Below are 21,015 nucleotides of genomic sequence, written 5' to 3' on the forward strand. Positions count from 1 at the left end.
GGAGAGTCCCAGTCTGACTCCTTTGTGTCTCACAGAGACAAAGTCTCTATGGTGGCTCAGTGGTTAGCACTGTTGCCCCCAACGCCAGGGACCCGGGTTTGATCCCTGCCTCAGGTGACTGCCTGTGTGGAGTTTTCACATTCTCCCCGTGTCTGTATGGGTGTGCGCTGGTTTCCACCCACAATCCAAAGATGGCCAGGTGAATTGGCCATGCTAAATTGCCCATAGCATTAGGGTAAATATAGGGGAGGAGAATGGGTTGGTGTGGACTTGTTGGGCTGAAGGGCCTGTTTCAATACTGTAGGGAATCCAATCTAATCAGAGTTCCATTGTGAGAATTTTCAACGTTCAAGTTGAACAAGCTCAATTTATTCAATCCTTACCAAAAACATAACCGCATGCAGTAATAAAGGAAGGCTAGTGGGTTTCACTGCAGGGATTTGATGCTTTACTTCAATTTATAGCACTTTTTACCAACATCAAAATTACCTAAGGCTAAGAAAAGTACCATCTTTGTATTAGAACTGACTTCATAATCATATCTGTTTAAGTTTGTAAAGACTTTCAGCCTTTTCCTAATTCAGACTATGTATTGCCTGAATGTGTAAGGATACCTCACTACCTCATCTTTTACACACTGCTACAAATGAGCTGTAAAAACAAGCAGATATTGATAAAGTTTCTCGTTCACTGAGGGACTTGGAACATTTAAGCAAGAGACATGGAGGTGCAGAGAACACTTCTGTTAATTATTTCAGACAAGAAATGCTTCAGTGAAGTTGATCAGCTGGTGATGTTGCTGTTGGGGAAGAGATAAAGAGGAGATTTGACAGAGGGAGACCAGAATTGCACACAATATTCCAAAGTGGCCTAACCAATGTCCTGTACAGCTGCAACATGACCTCCCAATTCCTATACTCAAAGCTTTGAACCAATAAAGGAAAGCATACCAAACGCCTTCTTCACTTTCAGAGAGGCATATGTTTTTGTCCTGCAGGCACAAATATTAACACAAAGTTTTGAGCCAGAGATACATCAGACTCAAAATGCTAGTGCCAGGAACCCAGGTTCAATTCCCACCACAGGTGACTGTCTGTGTGGAGTTTGCACATTCTCCCCGTAGTTTCCTCCCACAGTCCAAAGATGTGTGGGTTGGGTGAATTGGCCTTGCTAAATTGCTCAAAATGTTAGGTGCATTAGTCAGGGGGAAATGGGTCTGGGTGGGTTACTCTTCAAAGGGTTGGTGTGGACTTTTTGGGCCGAAGGGCCTGTTTCCATACTGTAAGAAATCTAATTTAATCTAATCTAATACTGTTGCTGTCTCTGGGGATACTGCGAGACCTGCTGAGTTTCTGCAGCACTTTCTATTCTGAGCTCAGATTTCCAGCACATACTGTATTTTGCTTTAATATAATCACCCAGAGCCCTGTCCACACAGCCAGGTAAAGTACAATGTGGAGCAATATGAATTGATACATTTTGGTGGAACTAACCCGTAGAGACAGTCCACATTATGCAAGTGTTATAGTACGGAATCATAGAGTGTTATATAGAATCATAGAAACCCTACAGTACAGGTAGAGGCCATTCGGCCCATTGAGTCTGCACCGACCCTCTGACCCATACACGCACCACCCTCTGCGTGAAAAGGTTGCTCCTCAGGACCCTTTTAAATCTTTCCCCTCTCACCCTAAACCTAAGATTTATCCACCTTTATATTTTCTAAGACTTCCAGCATTCCCTCTTCTGTGATGTGAACTATTTCAAAACATTAATATTTATTTTCTTGTTTTCGCGAGCCTGCGTTTCTCTGTCCGCAGTTAAAACAAATATTCATTTAATATCTCTCCCATCTCCTGAGGTTCAACACAAAGGCAACATCAATGAACTTTAAAGGGCTCCACTCTTTCTTACTCTTAATGTATTTGTAGAATCTCTTTGGATTATCCTTAACCTTATCTGTCAAGGCTATCTCATATTCCCCCTTTGCCTTCCTGATCTTCCTTTTAAGAATGCCCCTATATTTTTATAATGTTTAAGGAATTTATTTAAACCTAATGTCTACATCTAATATATGATTCTTTTTTATTCTTGATATCTTTATTTACCTGTTGTTCCTTCTTCATTCCTGAAGGAGGGCTCATGCCCGAAACGTCGATTCTCCTGCTCCTTGGATGCTGCCTGACCTGCTGCGCTTTTCCAGCAACACATTTTCAGCTCTGTTGTTCCATAATCCTACCAGCCTTACCCTTCACTCTAACAGGAATTCTGAACACAACTTATCACACCTTTGAACACTCCCCACTTTGCAGGTGTCCCTTTAGCTGCAAGCAGTCTACTCCAACCAGCTTTTGAAAGTGTTTGTCTCACACCATTACAATTTACCTTACTCCAATTAAAATCTTTAACCTCTATGGAAGGATTATACTCTTTCCAGAAATATATTAAAACTAACAGAATTATGATCACTAGACCCATAGTGTTCTCCAACTATTACTTCAGTCACTTGCCCTCCATAATTACCCAAAACAAGGTCAAGTTTTGTTCCTTCTGTAGCAGGAACATTTACATATTGAGAAAGAAAATTTTCTTGAACACATATAACAAATTCTTCACCATCCAAATCATTAACTCTCTGGTAATCCCAGTTAAAGTTTTGAAAATTAAAATCACCTACTATTACAATCATATTATTCTTACATATATCTGAGATGTCTCTGCATTATTGTTACTCAATTTCCTGCTGACTATTGGGAGGCCTATAGTACAATCCCAGCTTTCCTTTCTTATTTCTAATTCCGACCCATATATTTTCACTAGACAATTTTTTTAGAAATATCTTCTCTAGTTACAACAGTAATGCTTTCCTTAATCAAAAATACCACACACTTTCTATCTTTCTTATAGCATCTGAAACTTAGATTCCTGATGAAGGGCTTTTGCCCAAAACGTCGATTTTGCTGCTCCTCGGATCCTGCCTGAACTGCTGTGCTCTTCCAGCACCACTAATCCAGAATCTGGTTTCCAGTATCTGCAGTCATTGTTTTTACCTTATTGAGCTTTCAGCCCTGTCCATCCCTCAGCCCAGTAATAGCAATGACATCCTAATCCCATGGTGCCAAATATGTCCTGAGTTCATCAACCTACCTGTAAAACCTCTCGCCAATATTTATTAATGAACTGGATCTTGGTCTGCTGGGGTCAATTTGAAAGTTTGCAGATAGTATAATACGTGGAAGAATTGTAAATTGTGAAGGGGACAGTGTGAAACTCCAAAAGGACTTTGACATGTTGATGGGTCGATGGTTGACAGCTGAGGTTCAATGCAAAGAAGTCTGAGTCTTGGTTGGAAGAACGCTGAAAGACAATATAAAATAGCAGGTACAGTTCTAAATGGGGGAGAGATGGGGTTGCCTGGTAGGAAGGTGTAAGCTATGAAGAGAAGTTGAGTAGGTTAGGTTTGTTTTCCTAACAAAAAAAGGAGATTGAGGGGGGACCTAATTGAGGTTTACAAAATCATGAAGGGTAAAGACAGGGTGGATAGAGACAAGCTTTTTCCCAGGGTGAAGGATTCAATAACGAGAGGTCACTCTTTCAAGGTGAGAGGTGGAAAGCTTAAGGGGGATACACGTGGCAAGTACTTCACACAGAGGGTGGTGGGTATTTGGAACACGTTGCCAGCAGAGGTGGTAGAGGCAGGCACGGTAGATTCATTTAAGATGTGTCTGGACAGATGCATGAGTAGGTGGGCAGCAGAGGGATACAGATGCTTAGGAACTGCGCAACAGGTTTAGACAGTGGATTTGGATCGGCTCAGGCTTGGAGGGCTGAAGGGCCTGTTGCTGGGCTGTCAATTTTCTTTGTTTCTAGGAGCAGAGGGCCATGTGCATATGCATACACAGATCATTGAAGATGGTAGGAGTGAGCAGGAGAGAGTAGTTAACAAAACGTACCAGTCTCTACAGCTTTATTAACAGGGGATTAGAATACAAGAGCACGGAGATGATGCTTTAACTGGTGTACAACACTTGTTAGACCTCAGCTGGTGCATTGTGGACAGTTTGGGTTCAGTTGCAAAGATCTTGTTGCAGAATACAGCTGTGATTAGACCTATTTCCATGGAAGTAGTCAATCAGTGCGTGGTATAGAAATCGATCTGTCATAAGTTTACAGAATCCCATTCTCCAACAAGATCTGATTCAGACCAATTGCCAGATTATTTGCAGTTGCAGTTATCTAGATTTATAAGCAAGTTAATTCTCACAAGTCACCTTAATGCTTAAAAAGTACACAATTTGTCAAAGTATTTCTCAACTTATATCCGTCAGGGCAATTCACAGGAGCACCAATTCAAAAGGAAAATCCAATATCAATCAGGTCAATTTGCTTCTCAATTGGCACTCTTCCAAATTGTTCTGATGAGCACAGGGACGAAAGTTATTTCTTTTCATGAGTACACAAGTTCCGTACCGCTCAATAACTGGTGTCCTCAGTTTTATTTAAGCAATTTCAGAATTGGCATAAATGGAATGCTTACAATCTTTTTCACCTCCTCTCTGAATTTCACCTGAGTTACAACATAAATGCATGTGTTTGTACAAGAACTGGACAGTTGAAACAGATAACCAATCTGCTGCAGAATATAGCCAGGGTCATTGGGACCTGTGTAGTAATAAGTACTTGTAATTCGGTAATACAAGAAATTAATGACATAGGGCATCCACAGAGCAATGAAGCTGCCCGATATGGCAAAGAGTAAAATCATGAACTTCCTTTGGTTCTCCGCTTCTGGATCCACCTGATCCCCTCCTTGCTTGGACAGCAATCCTTTCCGTACTCTGTTGGCCTGTAAAATGTGTTGGACTGTCAGAGCGTTGAAAAGTAAAATAGAGATAACAGGCAACACAGGGGTTAGGAGCCGATGTATCCAATCATATACAATCCACATAGGCAATGTGTAAAATATGGGTTTTAACTGGCACTGCGATGGTATGTTGTCAATGATGAAGGCACGTTGCAAAGTGAAAACCCAGGGGATATTCTTCAGACAGAACAGTAGACACAGCACTATAATCACCGAAGCTGCTGTCTTTGCAGTGCAATACCTTGCTTTCAGTTTCTGGTGACAGATCGCTATGAACCGATCAAGAGTGAAAGTGACAGTTAGCCAAACCGATGTGTCCCTTGCCATACAGATCAGAACAATAATGCAGCTGCACATAGGGGTGATTTTCAGTGAAGAATCTGGGAAGTAAAAGGAAAGAGTGCGTTTCAGGATCACTTCTGTAATCACCACCATCAGATCTGCAGCTGCCATGGCCACCAGGTAGAGTGTGATACATTTCGAGAGACCGCATTTTCCCTGATGTAAAATCCAGATCGTCACCAAGTTCACTGCAAGGTGCAATAAAATACAAGTGATAAAACTGTCAGCTAAAGCAAGGTCCATAGCATATAATATTTTCAGTGGATCTTCTCCAAATTGATTTTCTCTCTAGTCTCTTGCATTTACACTGTTTAAGTAAATGCAAAGCCAACTGATTTGTAGGATTGTGTTCAGGACAGCAACATTATCAGCAACCCTCACCCATAACTACATTTGAATGTTAAGGACTGGATTTGGTTTACTTTAAAGTAAAAAGACAACCATAGGTGAGAAACTAAGTGAGAAAATGTTTTCCATGCTTATTCCTGTCAGTAAACATTTTTGCCTTAAGTTGGAGAGCAAACACTGGAAGATCCCACCATTTGGAAAAAGCTCAGACACAGAAAGGGACTGACAATAAGAAATGACGTGGCATGAATTTTAAATTTCACTTGTCTTATTTGGATGATGACAAATCAAATGCAAAACAGCATATCAGACACTCACTGATATGAGCTCCACCCTTTATTTAATCTGGTTGTAACAGAGCAAAGTACATTAGTTGACCAGATATGGAAGTGTGAGCTCATGTTAGTAATAGTGACCAGGAAAGTGTTGGCTTGCCATAAAGCTAATTTGGTTCACTAATGCCCCATGGGAAAAGTAATGGTCTAAGTTTTTACTTTATTCCTTCACAGGATATGGGCATCACTGGCCAGGCCAACATTTATTGCTGGGGGAGTCAGTTCAGAGTCAACCACATATTGGGTGCAGTCTGGAATCTTATATAGGCCAGACCAGGTGAAACCAGCAGATTTTCTTCTTTAAAGAGTCTTAGAGACCCAGGTTGGTCTTTGCAAAATTTGGCCATTGTTCCCATTTTTATTGAACTGAAATGTCACCATCGGCCAGGTGGGATTTGAAACCATATTCCCCTGAATATTAGCCTAATTAATCATCTGATTGACACAACCACTACACTACATCCAGCCCATTACTCAAATGGATTCCTAATGAAGGGTTTGTGCTTGAAACGCTGACTCTCCTGCTCCTCGGATGCTGCCTGACCTGCTGTGTTTTTCCAAGACCACACTTTTCGGCTTTGATTTTAGTTATGTCTAGATTGTTCAGATTCACCAAATCACATTTGGTCCTTCATTGCTCTATGAATAATCCAGTAAGATTCGAATTTGTACGACATCTCAGAGGAAGGTCTGCCATAGCCTCAAGAACAATGGATGGACAATAAACTCGTACAATACTAGAGATACACACATCATCACAAGTTATTAACGGCAACTAGCACGTTAGATAGGGAGTTACTGTTGCAGTTGGGAGGAATTCTACACTTTTCAAACAGAGCTAGACATTTCCGGAATTAAGTTGGAAAAAGCTCAGACACAGAAAGGGACTGACAATAAGAAATGACGTGGCATGAATTTTAAATTTCACATTTTGAGTAGTCTCACTTAACTTTAAAGAGGAGGAATGGAGCTGTGCATGCAGTCATTACCAACATTTTATTTCAATCAACATCAGAAGGACAAGATCTCCAACCATTAATGAATCCTGAATCGTGAAAAGTTGGCAGCACCAGAGGGAGACAACCAGCTCTGTACAAAAGCAGCTCTCCCTCTCCCATTTCCTGGCAGACTGCATTCACTGTTCTTTTCGTTTAGGTCCACATGCGATAGGGAGACACGTTCTTCCCCCTCTGGGAAAATGGAATCTCACCGAACTGTCACAAAAGGTTTGGTTTTTATTTTTTTTTACATGGGGATTCTGTTATTTGAATATTCCAGTCACGGATAGTACATGTGATACCATTCATCCAATCACGATCAAGTTCCATCCATGACATTTGAATGGTAAATGAGCACCAGGGCAGAGAGGAGGGGAGGTAAACCAAGAGCCAGCTGCTCGATCTTTTATCTTATTCTGACAGGACGTCTAATTTTTACTTACTGGAACATCCTATCCCTGGTGCAGTGGCCTTATGTCTTTAGGTGGTACATCTTCCCCTTCTCCTGGGAAAGGAGCCATTTCAAGGAATCATAGAATCCTTACAGTGTGTGGAAACAGGCCATTTGACCCATCGAGTCCACACCACCCCTCTGAAGAGCCACCCCCGAAACTCTGCATTTCCCATGGCTAACCCACCTAGCCTGGACATCTGTGGGCAATTTACCATGGTCAATCTACCTAACCTGCACATCCCTGAACTGTGGGAGGAAACCAGAGCACCCAGAGAAAACCCACGCAGGCACAGGGAGAATGCGAAAACTCCACAAAGTCGCCCAAAAGGGTGGAATCGATCTCAGGTCCCTGGGGCTGTGAGGCCGCAGTGCTAACCACTGAGCCACTGTGTCACCCTTTTATTTAGTATGAATCAGAAATCCATTATTACCACCTTTTCTCTATTCAATTACATTGGTTTCCTTCAATGGTCGTCCCTGCTCCCAATGGGAGCAGCCTCCCTTCATCTATTCTGTCTGCACAGCTTATGGCTTTGAATGCTTTCATCAGACTTTATCAGCATACCCACTCTGACCACTCCTCAATGACATTTTGCAGTTCCATATTCGCCTCCTTGCAGTTCTTTCAGGTTTTGCGTAACTCAACCTTTCCAACCTCTCCACATGACTGAAATTGTTCAAGCTGGAACTGTTCTGGTAATATTTGGTTCCAATGCACAAATCCCTTCCACAGCGCCTTCATCTCCTATTTTGTACCTCCACATCTTTCTTAAAATCTGACCATTGGATGGATTGCAGCAGGTAAGGCTGGAACCAATATTTTACAAAGCCTTTACTTTCTCAGTTTGTGTCTATTCTTAAACTCCAGGATCCATTGATTTTCTTCAATGCTTTTTTTTTTGTCACCTTCAATATTCTTTTAAAAACTATTTCATGGGATGTGGGTCTCGCTGACTGGTCCTGCATTTGTCACCGGTCCCTAGTTTCCCCCTGAGAAGCTGGTGGTGAGCTGCCTTCTTAAACTGCTGCAGTTCATGTGTTGTCAGTCAACTCACTCTCTCATTGAAGACATTGCTCATCATCTCAGTTCCTAAATGGTTTACCACACATCCTTATACTTTGACCCCATTTTCCGGACTCTCTGATTATCAATAATGTCCTTCCTGTATCTATCTGGTCTAGCCATAGAGTCATAGAGCCACCCAGCACAGAAACAGACCCTTCTGTCCAACCAGTCCAGGCTGACCATCATCCCAAACAGAACTAATCTCACCTGCCTGTGCTTGGCCCATATCACTCCAAATATTTCCTATTCATGTACTATTTCCTATCCTGAATGTCTTTTGAACATTGTAACTGTACCCAAATCCGTCACTTCCTCTGGAAGTTCGTTCCACACACAGACCACTTTCTGTGCAAAAGAAGTTGCCTCTCATGGCGTTTTAAAACGTTCTCCTCTCACCTCGTCTTCAAATCCCCCGTCCTAGGGAAGAGACACCTGCCATTCACCTTATATACACCCTTCATTATTTTATAAACCTCTATAAGGTTGCATCTCAACCTCCTACACACCAGTGAAAAGTCTCAGCCCCTCCAGCCTCTCCTTATAACTCAAACCCTGGTAAATCTCTTCTGAACTCTCTCCAGCTTAATAATATCTTTCCAGTAACAGGGTAACAAGAGCTGGACAGAATACTCCAGAAGAGGTCTCACCAACATCCTGTACATCGTCAACATAATCTCCCAACTCCTATATTCAAAGGACTAAATAATGAAGGGAAGCATGCTAAACACCTTCTTAACGACCTCATCTATATGTGGTGCAAACTTCAAAGAATTATCTATCTGAACCCCTCTGTCCCTCTGTTTGACAACATCGCCCAATGCTCTACTTTTAATTGTATAAGTCTTGGCTTTGTTTGTTTGTTAGAATTGTGCAGGATTCAATAAAATCCACGCTCATTCTTCTGCACTCGAGCAAATATAATCCCAAATGATACAACTTCTCCTCCACCTGCCATCTCATTTTAACTGCCCTCGGAAATGGCTGAGTAAGCCACTGAGTTTAAAGGGTAACAGGGGTTAGCTTTTCCAGTGATGCCCCCAACCCATGAATGAATGGAGATAGTAGAACTACAACCTGATGTTATGCTCTAGGTCCTTAGTGTCGAAGCAGCCCTTCCATGCTGTTGTTACCTACACTGTCCAATTCAAGCCCATTGTCCCTCTGGATAGTGCCAGGGCTGGGTGTTGCCAGCGTCTTTTATTTCACCAGATACCTCTTCCATCTCAACCAAGTGCCAGATTATCATAAAACTTGCTTCGGAAGTAAGAGGATGTGGTTTGGGTGGAACATACATACCCCAAACTCTCACTAACATTGTCATTAAGATACCAAAGTATGATATGATCATTGCGGAGCAATCACAGAAGCAGAAGTAGGCCATTCAGCCCTTCAAGCCTGCTCCATCATTCAATATGATCATCCAACTCAATACTGTCCTCCCACTTCCCTTTAGCCCTCTGGCAAACATCCAATGTTTTGGACTCAACTGCTTTCTGTGGCAGGGTCAGCACTCTCTGAGTAAAGACATTTCTCCTCATACAGTTAACGTGAAGGTGCTCAAAGTGCACATTTTATCCTTCACTCATTGGCAAGTTTCTCTCACATGACCCAAGTTTACGAACTTGGTGAGACAACACAAATTGAGATTCTTTCAAGATTTGCTGAATCACTGGATTTAAAGTCCAGAGTGCTCACCATTTACGCAGTAGACTTTAGAACATAAAACATAGAACATTTCAGCACAGTACAGGCCCTTCGGCCTTCAATATTGCACCGATCTGTGGAACCAATCTGAAGCCCATCTATCCTACGCTATTCCATTCTCATCTATATATTTATCCAATTACCATTGAAATGCCCTTAAACTTGTCGAGTCTACTACTGTTGCAGGCAGTGTGTTCTACACCCCTACTACTCTCTGAGTAAGTAAACTACCTCTGACATCTGTCCCATATTTATCACTCCTCAATTTAAAGCGATGCCGCCTCGTGCTAGCCATCACCATATGAGGAAAAAGACTCTCACTGTCCACCCTGTCTAATACTCTGATTAAGTCACCTCTCAACCTTTTTCTCTCGGATAAAAACAGCCTCACGTCCCTCAGCCTTTCCTCATAAGACCTTCCCTCCATACCAGGCAAGATCCTAGTAAATGTCCTCTGAACCCTTTCCAAAGCTTCCATATCTTTCCTTTAATGCGGTGACCAGAACTGTATGCAATACTCCAAGTGCAGCCGCCCCAGAGTTTTGTACAGGTGCAATATGACCTCATGGCTCTGAAACTCAATCTCTCTACTAATAAAAGTTAGTACACCATATGTCTTCTTAACAACCCTATCAACCTGAGTGGCAACTTGCAGGGATCTATGTACATGGACACTGCGATCTCACTGCTCATCTACACTACCAAGAATCTTACCATTAGCCCAGTACTCTGCATTCCTGTTACTCCTTTCAACATTACACTTTTCCACATTAAACTCCATTTGCCAGCTCTCAGCCCAGCTTTGCAGCTTATCTATGTCCCAATTTGTTTACAAACAGTTGCTAGGAAAAAACAATACAAACCTAAACTTAAACATGGTGTCGCAGAGAGACAAAGGCAATGCAGGTAACCCCAGATTCAATTATTTGGTAAATTCTGATGTGCACTCACCAGGAACTCCAACAGCAGCCAAGAAAGGGTAATAAAAAGCATAGATCACGTCAATAAATGTTTCATACATGCTTCAAAAAAAATTACAACATCTGTCTCTGACAGAGTCATGGACAGTAGTAAGTTGCTGATTCAAGACAGAACATTTAATACTGCAGGAGTTCCCTAGCTGGGTAATTAAGCTGCTTGCATACTGTTTGCAGGGAGCAGCATCAAGAGATTAGCTAACAGTCTCCATGGACTGGATTTCCAAATGACTAATGTATCATCAGCCATTACTTCTCTCTGTTGTATATTTATTGGATCTCTTGATAAGATTTTCTCTCAATATTTTAATCTACAAGCAAGGCGTTTGATAAGATTCCCCACAGTAGGCTATTATACAAAATGCGGAGGAATGGGATTGCGGGAGACATAGCAGTTTGGATCAGTAATTGGCTTGCTGAAATAAAACAGGGTTGTAGTTGATGGAGCTGAAAATGTGTTGCTGGAAAAGCGCAGCAGGTCAGGCAGCATCCAGGCAATAGGAGAATCGACGTTTCGGGCATAAGCCATTCTTCAGGAATGAGGAAAGTTTGTCCAGCAGGCTAAGATAAAAGGTAGGGAGGAGGGACTTGGGGGAGAGGCGTTGGAAATGCGATAGGTGGAAAGAGGTCAAGGTGAGGGTGATAGGTCAGACTGGGGTGGGGGTGGAGAGGTCAGGAAGAAGATTGCAGGTTAGGAAGGCAGTGCTGAGTTCGATGGATTTGACTGAGACAAGGTGGGGGGAGGGGAAATGAGGAAACTGGTGAAATCCGAGTTCATCCCTTGTGGTTGGAGGGTTCCTAGGCGGAAGATGAGGCGCTCTTCCTCCAACCGTCGTGTTGTTGTGGTCTGGCAATGGAGGAGTCCAAAGACCTGCATATTCTTGGTGGAGTGGGAGGGGGAGTTGAAGTGTTGAGCCACAGGGTAGTTGGGTTGGTTGGTCCGGGTGTCCCAGAGGTGTTCTCTGAAACGCTCCGCAAGTAGGCGGCCTGTCTCCCCAATATAGAGGAGGCCACATCGGGTGCAGAGGATGCAATAGATGATGTGTGTGGAGGTGCAGGTGAATCTGTGGCGGATATGGAAGTTTCCTTTGGGCCCTTGGAGGGAGGTGAGGAGGGAGGTGTGGGCGCAAGTCTTGCACCTCCTGCGGTTGCAGGGGAAGGTGCCGGGAGTGGAGGTTGGGTTGGTGGGGGGTGTAGATCTGACGAGAGAGTCACGGATGGAGTGGTCTTTACAGAATGCTGATAGGGGAGGGGAGGGAAATATATCCCTGGTGGTGGGGTCCGTTTGGAGGTGGCGGAAATGACGGCGGATGATGTGCTGTACATGGAGATTGGTGGGGTGGTAGGTGAGGACCAGTGGGATTCTGTCCTGGTGGCGGTTGGAGGGGCGGGGTTCAAGGGCGGAGGAGCAGGAAGTGGAAGAGATGCGGTGGAGGGCATCGTCGACCACGTCGGGGGGGAAATTGCGGTCCTTGAAGAAGGAGGCCATCTGGGTTGTACGTTTTTGGAACTGGTCCTCCTGGCAGTAGATGCAGCAGAGACGAAGGAATTGGGAGAATGGGATGGCGTTTTTACAGGGGGCAGGGTGGGAGGCGGTGTAGTCCAGGTAGCTGTGGGAGTCGGTCGGTTTGTAGTAGATGTCCGTGTTGATTCGGTCGCCTGAGATATAAATAGAAAGGTCGAGGAAGTGGAGGGAGAAATTGGTGTTGGAAGGTGTTGGTGAAGTGGATGAACTGTTCAACCTCCTCGTGGGAGCACGAGGCGGCGCCGATACAATCATCGATGTAGCGGAGGAAAAGGTGGGGGGTGGGGCCAGTGTAGTTGCGGTCCTCCCACTTCCTCCAAACGAAAGGAGTAGCCATGGGCACCCGCATGGGCCCCAGCCTCTTTGTAGGATATAACACTTCACCAACACCTTCCACCCCGACCTCAAATTCACCTGGACAGTCTCAGATTCCTCCCTCCCCTTCCTCGACCTTTCTATTTCTATCTCAGGCGACCGAATCAACACGGACATCTACTACAAACCGACCGACTCCCACAGCTACCTGGACTACCCCTCCTCCCACCCTGGCCTCTGTAAAAACGCCATCCCATTCTCCCAATTCCTTCGTCTCCGCCGCATCTGCTCCCAGGAGGACCAGTTCCAAAAGTGTACAACCCAGATGGCCTCCTTCTTCAAGGACCGCAATTACCCCCCCGAGGTGGTCGATGATGCCCTCCACTGCATCTCTTCCACTTCCTGCTCCTCCGCCCTTGAGCCCCGCCCCTCCAACCGCCACCAGGACAGAACTCCACTGGTCCTCACCTACCACCCCATCAATCTCCATGTACAGCGCATCATCCGCCGTCATTTCCGCCACCTCCAAATGGACCCCACCACCAAGGATATATTTCCCTCCCCTCCCCTATCAGCATTCCGTAAAGACCACTCCCTCCGTGACTCCCTCGTCAGATCCACACCCCCCACCAACCCAACCTCCACTCCCGGCACCTTCCCCTGCAACCGCAGGAGGTGCAAGACTTCCGCCCACACCTCCCCCCTCACCTCCCTCCAAGGCCCCAAAGGAAACTTCCATATCCGCCACAGATTCACCTGCACCTCTACACACATCATCTATTGCATCCTCTGCACCCGATATGGCCTCCTCTATATCGGGGAGACAGGTCGGCTACTTGCGGAGCGTTTCAGAGAACACCTCTGGGACACCCGGACCAACCAATCCAACTACCCTGTGGCTCAACACTTCAACTCCCCCTCCCACTCCACCAAGGATATGCAGGTCTTTGGACTCCTCCATTGCCAGACCACAACAACACGACGGTTGGAGGAAGAGCGCCTCATCTTCCGCCTAGGAACCCTCCAACCACAAGGGATGAACTCGGATTTCACCAGTTTCCTCATTTCCCCTCCCCCCACCTTGTCTCAGTCAAATCCATCGAACTCAGCACCGCCTCCCTAACCTGCAATCTTCTTCCTGACCTCTCCGCCCCCACCCCAGTCTGACCTATCACCCTCACCTTGACCTCTTTCCTCCTATCGCATTTCCAACGCCCCTCCCCCAAGTCCCTCCTCCCTACCTTTTATCTTAGCCTGCTGGACAAACTTTCCTCATTCCTGAAGAATGGCTTATGCCCGAAACGTCGATTCTCCTATTGCCTGGATGCTGCCTGACCTGCTGCGCTTTTCCAGCAACACATTTTCAGCTCTGATCTCAAGCATCTGCAGACCTCACTTTCTCCTGTAGCTGATGGAACATGTTCATCTTGGTGTCCAGTTACTACCAGCGTACCGCAAGGGTCGGTGTTGGGTCCACTGCTGTTGGTCATTTTTATAAATGACCTGGTGGGTTAGTAAATTTGCGGACGACACTAAGGTCAGTGGAGTTGTGGATAGTGACGAAGGATGTAGTAGGTTGCAGAGAGACATAGATAGGATGCAGAGCTGGGCTGACAGGTGGCAAATGGAGTTTAATGTGGACAAGTGTGAGGTGATACACTTTGGACGGAGTAATCAGAATGCAAAGTACTGAGCTAATGGTAAGATTCTTGGGAGTGCAGATGCGCAGAGATCTCGGTGTCCATGTACACAGATCCCTGAAAGTTGCCACCCAGATTGACAGTGTTGTTAAGAAGGCATACAGTGTTTTGGCCGTTATTAACAGAGGGATTGAGTTCCGGAACCAGGAGGTAATGCTGCAGCTGTACAAAGCTCTGGTACGGCCACACTTAGAGTATTGCGTACAGTTCTGGTCACCTCATTATAAGAAGGATGTGGAAGCTTTGGAAAGGGTGCAGAGGAGATTTTCTAGGATGTTGCCTTGTATGGAAGGAATGTCTTACGAGGAAAGGCTGAGGGCCTTGAGGCTGTTCTCATTAAAGAAAAGAAGGTTGAGAGGTGACTTAATAGATACATACAAGATAATCAGAGGGTTAGATGGGGTGGACAGGGAGAGCCTTTTTCCAAATATGGGAACAGCAAACACGAGAGGACACAACTTTAAAGTGAGGGGAGTTAGGTATAAGACAGATGTCAGAGGTAGTTTCTTTACTCAGAGAGTAGTAAGGGTATGGAATGCTTTGCCTGCAACTTCAAGTTTAAGTGCATTTAAGTCGTCATTGGACAGGCATATGGACGTACATGGAATAGTGTAGGTGGGATGGGCTTCCGATTAGTATGACAGGGCGGCGCAACATTGAGGGCCGAAGGGCCTGTACTGCGCTGTAATGTTCTATGTTCTATGTACAATGAGTAGCAAAACTAGGAAGGCAGATTATTTTCTGACTGGTGATAGGTTGGGAAAGGACAGTGAGACCTGGGTGTCGTTGTACACCAGTGGCTGAAATGTGGCATTGTAGGGCAGCAGGCAGTGAGGAACACAAGGGGTACATTGGCTATCAACCCCTGCTTGGCCACTTTGCGTTGTTGACTGTCCCAAAGTCTACCTTAGAGGATGGTCACCCAATCACCTTGAGGCTGAATGTCCTAGACTGTTGAAGTGTTCCTCACCTGGGAAGGAAGACCTTGTCTGTTGATTGTTGCACAGTCTCCATTCATCCATTGTCGTAGAGTCTGCCTGGACTCGTCAATGCACCATGCTTCAGGTCACCCTTGTCTGCAGTGTATGACACAGACAGCAAGAGGATTGGAGTACAGGAGCAGGAATGTCTTGCTGCGATTGTGCAGGGGCCCTGCTGAGACAATAGCTGGAGTATTGTGGACAAAGTTAGAAATCAAACAACACCAGGCTATAGTCTAACAGATTTGTTTGGAAGCACCAGCTTGTGGAGACACGGTTCCTTTATCAGATGGTTATGGAGTATAAGATCAGAAGACACAGAATTTATAGATTAGAGTGGTGCTGGAAAAGCACAGCAGTTCAGGCAGCATCCGAGGAGCAGGAAAATCAATGTTTCGGGCAAAAGCCCTTCATCAGGCATAGAGAATTTATAGTAAAAGACTACAGTGTCATACAGTGATATATTGAACAAACCTGGATTGTTCAGTCTTTCATCTTTTAGAATGGGTTGCAGGTTTCAGTTCATTAATATGTAAATCTCAGAACTTCTTTTAAGTCACCTTCTTGAGTTAACTAATGGTTTTACAACAAAAGGTGACATCTCAGCTCGGGCAATGCATTAAAGCTGTGAGGTTAGAGTCTGTCTGTATTTCAGTCTTGAGTCAGACTGGATCCATTTCCAAAGTGGAATTTACAAAATGTTACATGGATTGACTGCCTGCATTGACTGCCTGCAGATTGTGGATTTTTTGAGCAAAATAGAATGTATCTGCGAATATAATTATGCACACCTATATGTGTGTGGGCGTGCATGTGAGAGCGAGAGAGAGTGAGTGAGTGTGTGCATGTGAGTGTGTGCATGTGAATGCGTGCGTGTGAATGCATGTGAGAGAGTGTGTGTTTGTGTGTGTGTGTGAAAGCTTGGTAAAGTATGTGTGGGAGTGTGCTAGCGTATAAGCCTGTGAGAGGGTGTGTGTGTGGGTGTGTATATTTGTGTGTGTATGAAACAGATTGTTTGTATGAGAGAGGATTTGCATGAGTGTGTGTGTGTGTGTGAGAGAGAGAGAGAGAGAGTCTCATGCAGTGGGCCACCTGTAGTGTCATATGAACCCAAGTTCTGGTTGAGGCCATCCCCATGGGTACCAAACTTTCTATCAGCCTATCACAGCCACTTTGCATTGTTGCCTGTCCCAGAGTCCACCTTGGAGAATGGTCACCCAAAGATCCGAGACCGAATGTTCCTGACCACGGTCATGTTCCCCGACTGGGAGGAAACACCCCTGTCTGGTGATTGTTGCACGGTGTCCATTCATCCATTGTCATAGCGTCTGCTTGGTCTCGCCAATGTAACATGCCCCAGGGCATCCTTTCCTGCAGTGTATGAGATAGACAACGTTGGCCGAATCACATGAGTACCTGCCATACACACCCTGGGCTTGACATGTATGCCCAAACTACCAGGAAATATATGAATGTTAGATTCATCAGACGCACCCACAAGGTAGAGCAAAACATCACCTGATCATAACGCAATGCCATCCATGCTCTCAAAACCAATCGCAACATTGTCATCAAACCAGCAGATAAAGGAGGAGCCACCGCCATTTAGAATAGAATGGACTACGGCAAGGCAGTGTACGAACAATTGAACAACCAGGAACATTACACGCAACTAAATGGCTGAGCCGACCAAAGAACACACCTATGAACTAAACACATTGATCAGGACTTTTGATCCAGTCCTTCAGAGTTCCCTACGCGTCCTCATCCCATATAGTTCTCATGTACGGGACTTGTACTGCCTTCCAAAGATACACAAAGCGAACAAACCAGGACGTCCCATCGTATCAGGCAATGGGACCCTGTGTGAGAACCTCTCTGGCTATGTCGAGGGCATCTTGAAACCCATTGTACAGGGGATCCCCAGCTTCTGTCATGACACTACAAATTTCTTACAGAAACTCAGCACCCACGGACCAGTTGAACCGGAAACATTCCTCGTCACAATGGATGTTTCTGCACTCTACACCAGCATCCCCCATGATGACACATTGCAGCAACAGCCTCAGTACTCAACACCAACAACTGCCAATTTCCGAGCACCATCCTACAACTCATCGGCTTCATCCTCAACCACAACGTTTTCACCTTTGACAACCAGTTCTCCATCCAGACACACAGAACAGCCATGGGGACCAAATTTACACTCCTATGTGCCAATATTTTCATGCACAATTTCAAACAAGTCTTCTTTGCTGCACAGGACCTCCAACCAACACTATACACCAGATACAATGACGACATTTTCTTTCTCTTGATCCATGGCAAGGAGTCACAAACTACTACACAGTGATATCAATGAGTTTCATCCAAACATCAGACTTACCATGAACTACTCTCTAGTATCTATCTCCTTCTTGGACACATGCATCTCCATCAAGAATGGGCACCTCAGTACTTCATTCGACTACAAACACACAGATCACCTCATGACGCTTCACTTTGTATGCAAACACAGGATCTAGTCAGATTACTAGGAATGTCACAGACACCTAAAGTTGCATAAGGATGCCCTTATAAGAACAAGATATGACGCTCAACTCATCAATTGCCAGTTCCAATATGCCAGAGTGAGAAACTGTAATGACCTCCTCAGACATGGAATGCAACCGATAAGGTACCCTTCGTTGTCCAGTATTTCCCAGGAGCAGAGAAACTACACCATATTCTTCACAGACTGCAACACATTATCGATGAGGATGAACACCTCACCAAGAGCTTCCACTTTTCACCTATAAACAACTGCCAAAACTTAGACTGTTGTTCACAGCAAACTGCCCAGCCTTCAGGACAGCATTGGCCACAACAATGTACAACCCACTCACAGCAGCTGCTGCAAGAGATGTCAGAGTGTCGACATGGTTACCACCAGTACACATGGGGACACCTCCCCACATATGTACAGCAGGTACTCATGTGACTCAACCAACATTGTCTATCTCATACAATGCAGGCCACGGTGTTTTAGACATGGTACATTGACAAAACCGGGCAGACGCTATGACAATGGATGAATGGACACAGTGCAATGATCAACAGACAAGGGTGTTCCCTCCCAGTCGGGGAACACTTCAGTGGTTCAGCCTCGGATCTTTGGGTGACCATCCTCCAAGGCAGACTTTGGGACAGTCAACAATGCAAAGTGGCCAAGCAGGGGCTGATAACCAAGTTTAGTACCTTTGAGGATGGTCTCAACCAGTACCTTGGGTTCATGTCACACTATTGGTGACCCCAGTACATGAGACAGTCTCTGTCACTCTCACACATGCATACACACACACACACACAGACCCTCTCTCATATACACACACATACATACCCCAAACTCACATCCACACATGTGCCCTCTCACAGGCTTATACTCCATCACGCCCACACACACTTTACCAAGCTTTCACACACACAAACACACACTCTCTCACGTGCAATCACACACACACTCACACGCATTCTCTCTCTCTGTCCCTCTCATGCATGCACACACACATATAGGTCTGTTTGTATGTTCAGAATTATATTTGCAGGTAATTTCTGTTTTGCTCAAAAAATCCACAATCTGCAGGCAGTCAATACATGTATTATTTTGTAAATTCCACTTTGGAAATAGAACCAGTCTGATTCAGGGATACTGACAGACTCTAACCTCACACCTTTAATGCATTGCTCGAGCTGAGACGTCACCATTTGTTATAAAACCTTGTTATCTCAAGAAGGTGGTTTAAAAGAAGTTCTGAGATTTACACATTAATGAACTGAAACCTGCAACCCATTCTAAAAGATGAAAGACTGAACAATCCAGGTTTGTTGTAGCACACTGTAATCTTTTGCTAAAAATTCTGTATCTTATGATCTTATACTCCACAACCACCTGATGAAGGAGCAGTGTTCCAAAAGCTAGTGCTTCCAAATAAACCTGTTCAACTAAAACCTGGTATTGTTTGATTTTTAACTTTCTCCACACCAGTCCAATGCTGGCTCCTCCACATCATGGAGTATTATGGGCAGTTTTGGTTTCCTCATCTGAGGAAGGATGTTCTGGCAATGGATTGAGTGCAACAGAGGATTACCAGACTGATTCCTGGGGATAGCGCGGCTGACTTATGAAGAAAGAATCAATCAGTTAGGATTGTTTTCACTGGGTGTGGAGGAATGGAGGTGGTGGTGGGAAATCTCAAAGAAACTTATAAAATTCTAAAACAAACACAGACATTGCTGGAAAATCTCAGCAGGTCTGGCAGCATAGAATCATGGAGGTGTACAGCACGGAAACAGACCCTTCATTCCAACGCGTTGATGCCAAACAGATATCCTTAATTAATCTATTCACTTTGGCCAGCATTTGGCCCATATCCCTCTAAATCCTTCCTATTCATATACCCATCCAGATGCCTTTAAAATGCTGTAATTATACCAACCTCCACCACTTCCTGTGACAGCTCATTCCATAAACGCACCATCGTGAAAAGGTTATCTTTTTTTAACTTTCCCCTCTCACCTTAAACCTATCCCTTTCGGTTTTGGATTCCCTAACCTGGAGAAAAGACCTTGTCTATTTATCCTATCAATGCGTCTCATGATTTTATAACCTCCATAAGGTCACCCCTCAGCCCTGGAGAGAAATCGGAGCTCATGTTTCGGGTCCAGTGACCCTTCCTCAGAGCCCCTTATAATACGTTGCAATAAAATTCCAACTGAGGACGAGATGTTCCCGATGAATGGGAAGTCCAGAATCTGGGAAAGCAGGCTCAGGATAGTTAGGAGTTACATGAAGAGAAATGTCTTCATCCAGTGAGTGGGGAATTGTGGAAGTCTCTGCTACAGAAAGTGGTCAAGGCAGAACATTGAATGTTTAAAAGAAGGAGATGGATAAAGTTCTGTGGGATAAAGCCATGGAAGACTGTGGGACTGCATTGGATGATTAGCCATGATCATACTAAATGGCTCAGCTGTCTCAAAATCCCTCTGATAGCCCATGGCTTCAGCAGAGAAACATCAATTATCTTGACAAAGAGAGAAGCCTTTCAGCCTGTGTCTGTTCCAACCAGAAAATACCAATCTCACTATCCAGCTCTTTGTCCCTAGACCCAGAGAGAATGCAATTGGATTGCTTTGACCTGTATTTTTCAAAATCATGCTTGCTTTCCTCCAACCTTGTATCAGGCAGTGGGTCCTAGGACCTCACCACTCTCCAGATGAAAGATGGCTCCTTGCCTCTCCTTCATGTACACCTGCTAAATCATTCCAATTCACATACCCTGCTTCTTAAATTCTCTACTGAGGTCAATCCCTCCATCAAATAATAAAACACCCAAACCTGGACATCTTTCCATACACCCTCGAACGTCCA

At 44.7% G+C, this 21,015-nt stretch overlaps 1 protein-coding gene across 1 annotated transcript; it reads right to left on the reverse strand.

Moving 5' to 3' along the window:
* Positions 1–4,495: 4,495 nt before the first annotated feature.
* On the reverse strand, positions 4,496–11,132 carry LOC148136946 (putative G protein-coupled receptor 139). The gene is made up of 2 exons (XM_087982749.1): positions 11,063–11,132; positions 4,496–5,394 (listed from the first exon to the last, which is right to left on the reverse strand). Exons 1-2 carry the CDS (start codon positions 11,130–11,132, stop codon positions 4,496–4,498), a joined length of 969 nt encoding a protein of 322 aa, XP_087838875.1.
* Positions 11,133–21,015: the final 9,883 nt, after the last annotated feature.

The sequence above is a fragment of the Chiloscyllium plagiosum genome, unplaced genomic scaffold, assembly GCF_037043375.1.
Source record: "Chiloscyllium plagiosum isolate Xiang-an unplaced genomic scaffold, Cpla_swu_hap1 HiC_scaffold_44, whole genome shotgun sequence".
Taxonomy (NCBI): Eukaryota; Metazoa; Chordata; class Chondrichthyes; order Orectolobiformes; family Hemiscylliidae; genus Chiloscyllium; species Chiloscyllium plagiosum.

What these genes read in the sequence shown, in the direction of transcription:
- LOC148136946 (XM_087982749.1), bottom strand. Translation starts at nt 11,132, where the DNA reads ATGTATGAAACATTTATTGACGTGATCTATGCTTTTTATTACCCTTTC. An exon ending in GGCTGCTGTTGGAGTTCCTG is followed by an intron (nt 5,395 to 11,062) that starts GTGAGTGCACAT and finishes TGCACCTTGCAG; the next exon opens with TGAACTTGGTGACGATCTGG.